The 10,774-nt window shown below is 47.8% G+C and overlaps 1 protein-coding gene across 1 annotated transcript in view; it reads left to right on the top strand.

Annotated features, from left to right (window-relative positions):
• Window positions 1-516: 516 nt before the first annotated feature.
• Window positions 517-10,774, top strand: part of atg7 (ATG7 autophagy related 7 homolog) — a gene marked incomplete at its 5' end in the record, with an annotated part of 42,765 nt that continues 32,507 nt past the window's right edge. The window contains 12 exons of the mRNA XM_084460664.1: window positions 517-682; window positions 869-923; window positions 1,870-1,987; window positions 3,400-3,477; window positions 3,573-3,689; window positions 4,374-4,520; window positions 4,683-4,771; window positions 5,081-5,202; window positions 5,898-5,988; window positions 7,787-7,931; window positions 8,454-8,612; window positions 10,497-10,691. Of these exons, the coding sequence (XP_084316790.1) occupies window positions 517-682; window positions 869-923; window positions 1,870-1,987; window positions 3,400-3,477; window positions 3,573-3,689; window positions 4,374-4,520; window positions 4,683-4,771; window positions 5,081-5,202; window positions 5,898-5,988; window positions 7,787-7,931; window positions 8,454-8,612; window positions 10,497-10,691 (1,482 nt within the window). The remainder of the gene's footprint in view (window positions 683-868; window positions 924-1,869; window positions 1,988-3,399; window positions 3,478-3,572; window positions 3,690-4,373; window positions 4,521-4,682; window positions 4,772-5,080; window positions 5,203-5,897; window positions 5,989-7,786; window positions 7,932-8,453; window positions 8,613-10,496; window positions 10,692-10,774) is intronic.

The raw sequence follows: 10,774 nt of genomic DNA, 5'->3' as shown, positions 1-10,774 counted from the left end.
CATGTTAATGAATACTAATTGAACTGTGAGCTGCCCATTCCTGTCCAATACACATCTGGGCACCAAAACAAACTGTCGTAGCCTCCCACCAAGCTGGCTCAGGTCCATAGTGGGAAGCCAGTCAGGGCGTTGAACAGTCTGTCTCTCTCCTACTACTGTCACCGGGTCCAGACTGACCCCCAGTACAGACACTGCCCTCCTGATCAGCTTGTCTATCCCTGTGATATACTGACTTGTCCCTTTACAGTTACAAACAGCTGATCAGTTGAGGGATGACTTGTTATTCCCAGGTCGACCTCTGCTTCACGAGCATACTGAACGGAGCTCTATAGCTGAAGTACTACTAACACGATGTGCATAAATGACTAAATAGATGTCATTCTACCCAAGACAGGCCTAAGCTGTGCTTTGGCAACAGAGCTAGATGCCGTGCATTCCTTTCCCACGATGAGTAACGACTGTCCGATTGCTCTTCTCCCATAGATTGTAAGTTAGTCAAGAAGACCTGAAGTCTCAATGGCCTCTGAGTCGACTGAAACAGGCACAGCGGACCAGAAGCTGCAGTTTGCTCCTTTCTGCAGTGCTCTAGAAGCTGGCTTCTGGCACCAGCTCACGCAAAAGAAACTCAATGACTACAGACTCGACGAGAGCGCCAAAAACATCAAGGGTTACTACTACAATGGTGAGTTGATCATCTAGATTGTACAGCCCGACCCCGGTCTGTGGTAGGTTAGATTGTGCTATATGTGTGCTAGCTCTTCACCCTGTGAAGTGTTTTTCATCTCGTTCGAATGAGCTTTGTGTGGAATGCAGTGTGCCGATAAAAAGGCTGCTTTCTCTTACGTGTGTAACATTTTCTCTGATACAGGTGATCCAGTCGGCCTCCCCACTCGCCTGACTTTGGAGTTCAGTGCATTTGATGTGTAAGTACAAAAACCTAGGTTACATAATAATAATAATAATAAAAGATAGATAGATAGATAGATAGATGGAAGCCTTTATTTAGACAGGGAAGAACACAGGAGGTGTTCTGGTTGGGGAGTCAGGAGGTGTTCTGGTTGGGGGGTCAGGAGGTGTTCTGGTTGGGGGGTCAGGGGGTGTTCAGGTGGGGGGGGGGTCAGGCGGTGTTCTGCCTGGGGGGGTCAGGAGGTTGACGTCAGCAGATCGGAGGGTCCAGGAGGGAGTGTGCCAGTGGAGGAGACCAGAGAGAGAGGAGGAGGCTAGTGTGCCAGTGGAGGAGACCAGAGAGAGAGGAGGAGGCTAGTGTGCCAGTGGAGGAGACCAGAGAGAGAGGAGGAGGCTAGTGTGCCAGTGGAGGAGACCAGAGAGAGAGGAGGAGGCTAGTGTGCCAGTGGAGGAGACCAGAGAGAGAGGAGGAGGCTAGGTTGTGATGAAGGGCTTCTCAGGTGGGTTTAAATTGTATCCGTCGTTTGATCGGAAGCCAGTGGAGTTTTTAGAGGACGGGGGTGACGTGATCTCTGGTGCGGATATGAGTGAGCAGACGGGCAGCAGAGTTCTGGATGAGTTTGAAGTCAGTTGAGAACTTTGGTGGGCGTGCCGTAGAGGACGCTATTGCAGCGGTCAGTCTTGAAGGGATGAAGTTGTGGATGAGGGCCTCAGCAGCCGTGAGAAGAACAGGGATGGGCGGAGGCGGGTGATGTTTTCAAGGTGGAAAAAGGCGGTTTTTACTGTGTGCTTGGGGCTGATGATATTATGAAATTATGCTAATTATAATAACAATTATATCAGATTTGTCACAGGTACATACAGCAGTACTGTCCTCCCATCTATGTTGGCTGCAAAACCGGTGTGGGAGATGTCGGAACAAAATATTTCACTGATGTGACATCTCTCCCCACTCGTGTGCAGGGATGCTCCTACCCCCGCCCGCTGCTGCCCGGCAGGAGGCACCCTGTACAACACCAACACGCTGGAGGCGTTCAAATCCTCCGATAAGAAAGCTCTGTTGGAGAAGGAGGCCAAGGAGGTACAGTAGGGACACTACTGTACATGAGTCTCCCCCTGGATACCTGACACACAGCAAGACTGCAAGCATTAGATGTTCACACAAAATGATTATCAGTTGAGCACATCCAATGACTTTTTTTTGGGGGGACTTACAAATAATGGCCGTGTTTCCTGAAGAAGAACCTTCTTAAGGACTGAAGAAAGGTCCAAAGAGGAGGTCAGCTAAGACGGAGACTTAAGAAAAGAGTGTTTCCCGTACGCGTTCTTGGAGGCCTTCTTAGTGCCCTACTTAGTGCCCTACTTAGTGCCCTTCTTAGTGCCCTACTTAGCACCGCGCTAAAGAAGCTTCTTTACAGGAGCTGTCCACCACCACCTCGGTACTGAAAACAAATCAATCGATGCCAGGCTAATCGATTGTTTCACATAATTGCATGCTCCCAAATTAAATTTTGATGTAACAAGTGGCATCCCCCCAGACCCTTCTTACAAAACCTTCTTAACGAAAGATCGTCTTGGGCTAAAAAGCATTTCGGGGAAATGCGTTTGCTTCTTTCGGGATCCTTAAGAAGACTCAAAGAAGCCTCTTGGCTCTAAGAAGATTTCGGGAAACGCGGCCAATATCATTGATTTATATTAATTAAATAGCTTTCATTTTCACATATTGTTTGTTTCAACGCAGTTTTGTGTGCACTTGATTGATTGATTGATTTATTGGGTAAAAGTACAAAGAAACAGTACATTCCAGAGGATAGCATTACATTACATTACAGTCATTTAGCAGACGCTTTTATCCAAAGCGACTAACAATAATTGCATTTAACGTAGGAAGAGCCAATGTACTACTACTTGCCATAACTCACAAGTGCATCTTCTTTCTAAAACAAGTGACTAAGAGCATAATCTAGTGCTGAAGGCAAAGTGCAAGAATCACAATCTAAAGTACAGTGCAATATAATATAATAAGTGCTTAGGTGGGAGGATTGTTGTAGTACTTCTTGAAGAGATGAGTTTTGAGCCTGCGACGAAAGATGGGCAGCAACTCTGCTGTCCTGACATCAGTGGGCAGCTCATTCCACCACTGCGGGGCCAGGACAGAGAAGAGCCGTGACCGTGTCCATCGACCGCAGGGGCCTCGGAGTGGAGGGGCAACCAGTTGCCCTGAGGTAGCAGAGCGTAGTGGTCGGGAGGGGATGTAGGGTTTGACCATGGCCTGGAGGTAGGAGGGGGCTGTTCCTTTCATTGCCCTGTAGGTTAGCGCCAGAGTTTTAAACTGGATGCGAGCCGCTACAGGGAGCCAGTGTAGGGAACGGAGGAGGGAAGTTGTGTGGGAGAATTAATAGCATGATAAAAGCATACTTAGACACTTGTTTCCAACATGGTCCTCGATCACTGAATCTCTTAGTTAATCAAGCCTGTGCTTTTCATTCACAGATATGGGATTCAATACAGTCAGGAGCTGCCTTAAAGGACCCATCTCTCCTCTGCAAATTCATTTTGCTGACCTTTGCTGTGTGTAAACAACTTCTCATAGTTCATCTATTCAGAATTCCTCTCCTAGTAGTTCTGTTTTGCTGCAGCGCACTGACTCGTGTTTTATTTGACAGGATTTGAAGAAATACCACTTCTACTACTGGTTCTGCTTCCCTGCGCTCTGTTTCTCAGAGGGAATCAAGCTCCTCCAGCAGCCGGTGACACTAGAGAAGACCTTCTCTCCTGAGCAGGTACAGTATCCGATCGTACTACAGTGACTTTAAACCCTGAAAATAAAGTGACGACATTTCGAATATTAATTGGATTTTCCCTATAATACTAGAAAGCGCAATTTCTCAGCTTTCAGCAAGTGTCGGAGTGAGGATTTTTTTTGATTTGTTAGATATTTTTTTTAATATTATTAAATATTTGTTAGATATTTTTTTAAATGTTGCCTGTGACGTGGTCGTATTAAAAGGGTTAACAGAGACCGCCAGGCTGCACTGTGTTTTTAACGACGTGTCCGTTGAAGAGCATTCTCTGGTTGGCATCTGTCACTTCATCTACACCTTTCTCTGCGGTTAAGACCTGGTGAGTGTCAGGTTCACGGCGGTGCTCATAAACAGATTATAAACCCTGTGTTAGAAAGAAAGACTGAGGTGAAGTGGAGGTTAAGGCCCCCGATTCATTTTCTGTCCGTTAATTTGATTGACCGCACCCACTGTTTCTGTTTTGAAAGTTTGAATCACGGTGAGTAATCACGGTTTGTCACATTAGTAATTATAATGTCATTATGTGTTTTAATACTTTGCCGTAACATCAGAGTAATTACAATATTACCCTGGAATTAATGACCGAACATAAATGAATAGCACTCTGAAGCAATATCTCTTTTGTATCTCTTTTTCTGTATCCCGCATGTCTGATCCTCGCAGATCACGGCCTTGCAAGGGGCCTATGACGGTCTCTGCAGTGGAGGTGGGACCACGGCGGTTCCATATTTCCTGATCAAGTACACAGACCAAACCGTTCAAGTGGCCACGATGGCCGACTGGGACTCGTTCTTCACAGATCAGAAGAAGGTACAGCGTTGATTTGATGAAATCCCGGCCGTCACTGTGACTCACGGAACTCTGTGGTCTTTCTGCCGTTGAACTCGGTGGGAAGTTGAGAGCGTTTTTTTTACTCGCTTAAAGTGTCTCTTATCACCAGGATGTAAACAGTGGTGTGTTTTGGTTCCCAAGGTAACCGTGGGCGTGTACGATCCGTGTTCTCTCTCTCAACATCCCGGTTGGCCTCTGAGGAATCTGCTGATTCTCATTGCAAGTCGATGGTAAATCCTAAACATCGTAATTTCCGTAAACTAAGACTCCAGCTTCCCCTAAACTAAGACAAAGACAGATCACCTGGCACCACTCACCTGTGAGCAAGTTGGAAAATATTAGTGTTAAGTTCATCTAATGTTTATTTTGTAAGCCTCCCACATTCTGATTGTGAGTGCTCATTTACTGTAATATGCTGTATATGTAACCTGTGTGTGTGTGTGTGTGTGTGTGTGTGTGTGTGTGTGTGTGTGTGTGTGTGTGTGTGTGTGTGTGTGTGTGTGTGTGTGTGTGTGTGTGTGTGTGTGTGTGTGTATCAGGGGTGGGCAGGTGGATGTGGTGGAGGTTCTCTGCTACAGGGACAGAACTCTTCAGGGCACTCGGGCCGTTCAGCACAGCCTCCTCTTCCAAGTCAAGCTCCCGGAGCTGTCCCTCAACACAGGTAGCTCCTCCTCAGCTGTCCCTCAACGCAGGTAGCTGTCCCTCAACGCAGGTAGCTGTCCCTCAACACAGGTAGCTGTCCCTCAACACAGGTAGCTCCTCCTCAGCTGTCCCTCAACGCAGGTAGATGTCCCTCAACGCAGGTAGCTCCTCCTCAGCTGTCCCTCAACACAGGTAGCTGTCCCTCAACACAGGTAGCTCCTCCTCAGCTGTCCCTCAACGCAGGTAGATGTCCCTCAACGCAGGTAGCTGTCCCTCAACACAGGTAGCTGTCCCTCAACACAGGTAGCTCCTCCTCAGCTGTCCCTCAACGCAGGTAGATGTCCCTCAACGCAGGTAGCTCCTCCTCAGCTGTCCCTCAACACAGGTAGATGTCCCTCAACGCAGGTAGATGTCCCTCAACGCAGGTAGATGTCCCTCAACGCAGGTAGATGTCCCTCAACGCAACAGAACGTTGTTATTAATCATAGACGCCGTGTCCTGCTTCGTTTGACCTTCCTTGATGTCTCATTAAACCATAGTTAAGACATAATTCTCAAAACAGGCTAAGTGCCTCAGGCTATGCACGACTGAATCGCAAAAACGTGCGTGGAAGATGAAGACGGCAGGTCCATATTGCTAGTGTGTAAAGCTGGTGTGATCACAGGTCTGTGTTGTGATGACTGTTGTTGTTGATGTTGACTGTTGTGTACTCAGGATGTCCGAAGACTGTGGGTTGGGAGAAGAACCCAAAGGGTGCCATGGGCCCTCGGATGGTGAACCTTAGTGAATGTATGGACCCGAAAAGGTACAGCGCCGCGGTCTACATGCCCAACAACAAACAAACAAACAACCCTTCCAACAGAGACTCTTTAGTAAATACTTTTAACCCTGAAAGTACAGTGACAACATTTTGAATATTAATTGGATTTTCCCTATAATACTAGAAAGCGCAGTTTCTCAGCTTTCAGCAAGTGTTGAAGTGAGGAATTTTTTAGATTTGTTAGATTTTTTTTAAAATATTATTAAATATTTGTTAGATATTTTTAAAATGTTGCCGGTGACGTGGTCGTATCGAAAGGGTTAAAAGACTCCACATCTATTATTAGGCTGTAATAGGTCAGGGAAACCTGAAATATCAACAGACTGGAAATTCAAATCCTTTTTGAGGAAGTCTGTTGATATTGGCTTGTCTCTAGTCTGACTCAATGGATGTAGGTTTTGGGGATAAACCTTGTCATTCGTTTATTATTGCCCAATCAATGGCGGCGATTCATGTGGTTGGCCAGTTATTTACAAAGTGCCGAAGACGATTGTAAATAATAATAAATAATACATTTTATTTGAGGACGCCTGGCTTCATCAGACCCAGTTCGCAAAAATACGAAGAGTCTGGAAACTCACAGTTGCTTTCCGATTCCCAAGGGGTGTTACAGTACCAACGGGCGTCGATCCAAATGCCTCTGGACGCAATTGGACAGACCTACAACCAATCAGCGAAAATGCCTCTACGGCGCTCCTCTGTTCCGTCATCTTATTAAACCCGCCCCATATTAGATCAACGGCTGTGATTGGCACAAACAAATTTCTGTATGGAGGAGTTATGAGGACTTCGTGTTTTATGGCGAAATGTCAAACTTTGGCGGGGCGCCACGGCAAGGGTGTTTGGTGAAAACTCAATTTTTTTGATAACTTTTGATCACAAAGGTCTTAAGATGAAGCTGACCCGATATGAAGTTGATCGGATTAAATCTGTAGGAGGAGTTCGTCGAAGTACGAGGCATGGAAATGGTCAAAACACGGACAAAATGGCACATTAAGAGCAAAATGGCGGACTTCCTGTTGCATGTTGGGTATAGCTCCAAGAGACATTTAAGTGTGGCTCGATGAAATACATATGCCCACCGAATTTCGTTCGCCTACATCAAACTGGAAGGTGGGGCTCGCCATTTTAAATTTTCCAGGGGGCGCTCTTGAGCCGTTTTGCCACACCCATTTCCGTCACCCATGAATTATCAAATTTTTCACCGGGACTGACGTATCTGCAAAGTTTCATTCGTTTTCATCGATGTTTAGGCCGCCAAAAAGGCATTTGTTTGGGGAGAAGAAGAAGAAGGAGAAGGTAGAATAATAATCCTTCGAAATACAATAGGGCCTCGCACCGCCAGTGCTCGGGCCCTAATTAACCTCTTAAACAGTCAATTGTGATTGGTTTAAAGAAATACAGCGTTTCCCCCCCCCCCCTATCCCTGGATAGGAATGAGTCCAGCCAGACCGTTCTCCAGCGTGGCGCGGCGTAAACGAAGTGTGGAGACGGGTCTATCCGCGACTAGCTTGTCGCTAATACGGTGGTTATGTGCTGAATCACTGAAAAAGAGTAAATGTGCGCACATCCCATCGTGTTTCAGGCCAGGTTCAATAGCCCTGGATCAATATGTCGAAGTTTTGAAGGTTGAAATGGTTGAAGGTTGAAAGTCTTCATCAGGCAACTTTACTTTATTGGTTGTATGTGGTAAAGTTGCCTGATGAAGACCTGAGCGGTTGAAACGTTGCGTTTGTAGCCAGTAAAAGAGCGCCGGGAGCATTAATCCTCTGTGCTGAATCAGACTCGCCGAGTCGTCCGTGGACCTGAACCTGAAGCTGATGCGCTGGAGGCTGGTGCCGTCTCTGGACCTGGACAAGGTCGTGTCCACCAAGTGTCTTCTGCTGGGGGCCGGGACGCTGGGCTGCAACGTCGCCAGGACCCTGATGGTGAGCAGCGCTTGGCGGGGGGGAGGGCGGGGGCATGTCCCAGACTTCAAATGAAGCGTGGTTCTAGACTGGGGGGGGTTACAGGCTGTGCCCCGGAAAGTAGCCTTCAGAGTTTTCTAAGAAGAACCTCCGGGCGGCATGTACTTAACACAAACCATGTTTCCATCCACTTGTCAATCGAATTGTGTGAGGATCGCTAAAAATATGAATGCGAATAAAGCCGGTGAACGTGCGTTTCCATCTAGAGCTTTAAATCGGATAAAGGATTTATCACAAAAGACTTTTATCGAACAAGAGAAAATCCGATGAGATCGACAGTACAAACTTTTTGTTGATTTTCATGATTTTTAATCGAATTTTACTGTTTCCATAAGGCATTTTTAATTCGATACAACTTAATTCACATAAAACGTGTGGATGGAAACATGGCTACAGACTATGCTAACTCACACTGACATTAACCCACACCATTAAGCGGAAGGAAAGCCTAACGCGTCTCCCTCGTCCCTGTCCATGTCCCAGGGCTGGGGGGTGAGACACATCACGTTCGTGGACAACGCCAAGATCTCGTACTCCAACCCGGTGCGCCAGCCCCTGTACGAGTTCGAGGACTGCCTGGGCGGGGGGAAGTCCAAGGCCATGGCGGCGGTGGACAGACTGGGGAAGATCTTCCCCGGAGTGGTGAGCACCGATTAACCAACCCAGGTCCAACGCGTCCGGGTCGAAGCGATGGCTCTTTTTTCGGCGGTCGAGTCACATGGCAGTCACGGTCGTGGGTCATTTGAAAATCAGCCTGTACCTCTAGGCAGACTCAAAGCGGGAGAGTTTGTGTTTGGCGCTAGTCCTGTTATTGCATCAAGTGGCTTTTCAATTATCTGGTGCCAAAAATAATTGGAAACTCACTTTTTACCAGCAGCTCTCATGCCAGTCTTATTACTCTTTCTCTTGAACAACTATCAATCAATCAATCAATCAATCAATCAAAGCTTTATTTGTATAGCGCATTTCATACCCAGAGGCAACACAATGCGCTTTACAACACCCCTACATATTCCAGAGGGAGGCAAAAAAACAGTAATCACCCGGGGGCCAGATAAGTGAGCTGTAAAATTCTTCCCTGACCCCTCTCAACAAGGCGATGGAGCAAGCTCCAGGAGTATGTTTGTCTACCGGCTAAGAACATTTATAAAGCAATAAATTACATTAAAGAGAAGCTAAAAACATCATAGGAGAGACATGGCAAACACTGGTGTGTGTTTGCTATGGCCCAGACCTAAAGCCGGAAGTGGGCTGGTGTATGTCTGTGTGTACGTGTGTGTGTGTGTGTTAATTAAATGCTACGACATCCACAGCAGACACAGGGGTATCTATCGGACTCAGGGTGGTCTGCGGGCAACAGTGGGGCATCCACTGGACCTAGTTAGAAGATAGGAGGGATAGGAAATCACATTTGAAGTCTTATCATTTTGATTATGGTTTCATAGTATTAAATTATAAACCTTCCGAGTTGCTCTACCATAGGTAAACCATGCAGAAAAGCTTTTCACATTAACACCCCGTTGTCATCAAGTTAATAATCCCAGGGGAGATATCTCAGTTGACCAACCAGGAAACCAACACTCGAGGTGTTAGTTCTGAAAACCCCCGCCTCCCACTGTTGACCTCTTTCTTTGAGTAAACACCGGAATCTTGTCCAGTGACTCAGCGAGGGTTCGGCCCCCGGGCCGTGAACGCAGGTGGCGAGCGTGGGAGCGCGGCGCGTGAAGGTACCCGAGAGGTTCGGACCGCCTGCGCGTCTTCCCACAACAGGCCGGAAGAGGCAAAACAGAATCTCACAGGTTTTGTAATCAGGGTTTCATAACACCGGTCTTTCCGGAACCTTCCAAGCACTTCCTTTCACTTCCGTTCGCTTCTCACTTCTCTCCTTTTTTTCCTATGAGGAGAGGACTCGCAAATAAACGCAAGCGCGCGGACTATAAACCACTCGTTCTCGGTGACGTCGATAGAGTAAAGTCTTGCGGAGGAACGGGAAAGAAGAACTGCTATCTGAACACGACCTGGAGTGATTTACAGTGATTGGCTTCCTCCTCCACACTCCACCCGGCCAATCACGTCACTCGCCCACCAACTGTCACGTACTCCGACCGTGACAGGAAATGAGAGCGGGCGGAAAAACGTCACATGGTTCCCATGCACTTGAGGGAGATAAGGGGCGACGTTTATAATTTATAATACGTGTGTCCGGACGTTATTTACTCCTATTGATCCGATGTTTCTTATCTGTGGCCTCAGCCGTCCTGCAGTACCTGAGTCGACCACAGGGCCACTCGGGGCGACTAGTCCCTTGAGCTTTCACAGACGAGCAATTACCGCTGCCCCCAGACAGATGAATCACATGACCGCATACCGGGCCGCGTCTCAATACTCCAAGAAGGGCTTCCTCCCCCGGTCCCCCCTTCCTCCTGACGGATAGGATCTGTGTTTTCGTCGACGCCTCCGTCGTCTCAGATGACGGGCGCCGTCGTAACTCCGCCCGCCGTGTGTGTGTGTGTGTGTTTCCTGCAGAACGCGGAGGGCTTCAACATGAGCATCCCGATGCCGGGTCACCCGGTGAACTTCTCGGAGGTCACGTTGGCGCAGGCCCAGAAGGAGGTGGAGCAGCTGGAGACGCTGATCTCGGCGCACGACGTGGTCTTCCTGCTCATGGACACCAGGGAGAGCCGCTGGCTGCCCACCGTCATCGCCGCCAGCAAGAGGAAGGTGAGGAGAGCAGGCGGTCACACACACACACACACACACACACACACACACAAGAGGAAGGTGAGGAGAGCAGGCGGTCACAC

This window comes from Borostomias antarcticus (genome assembly GCF_949987555.1).
Source record: "Borostomias antarcticus genome assembly, chromosome: 33".
Taxonomy (NCBI): Eukaryota; Metazoa; Chordata; class Actinopteri; order Stomiiformes; family Stomiidae; genus Borostomias; species Borostomias antarcticus.
This window is presented reverse-complemented; position numbering and strand designations above follow the sequence as displayed.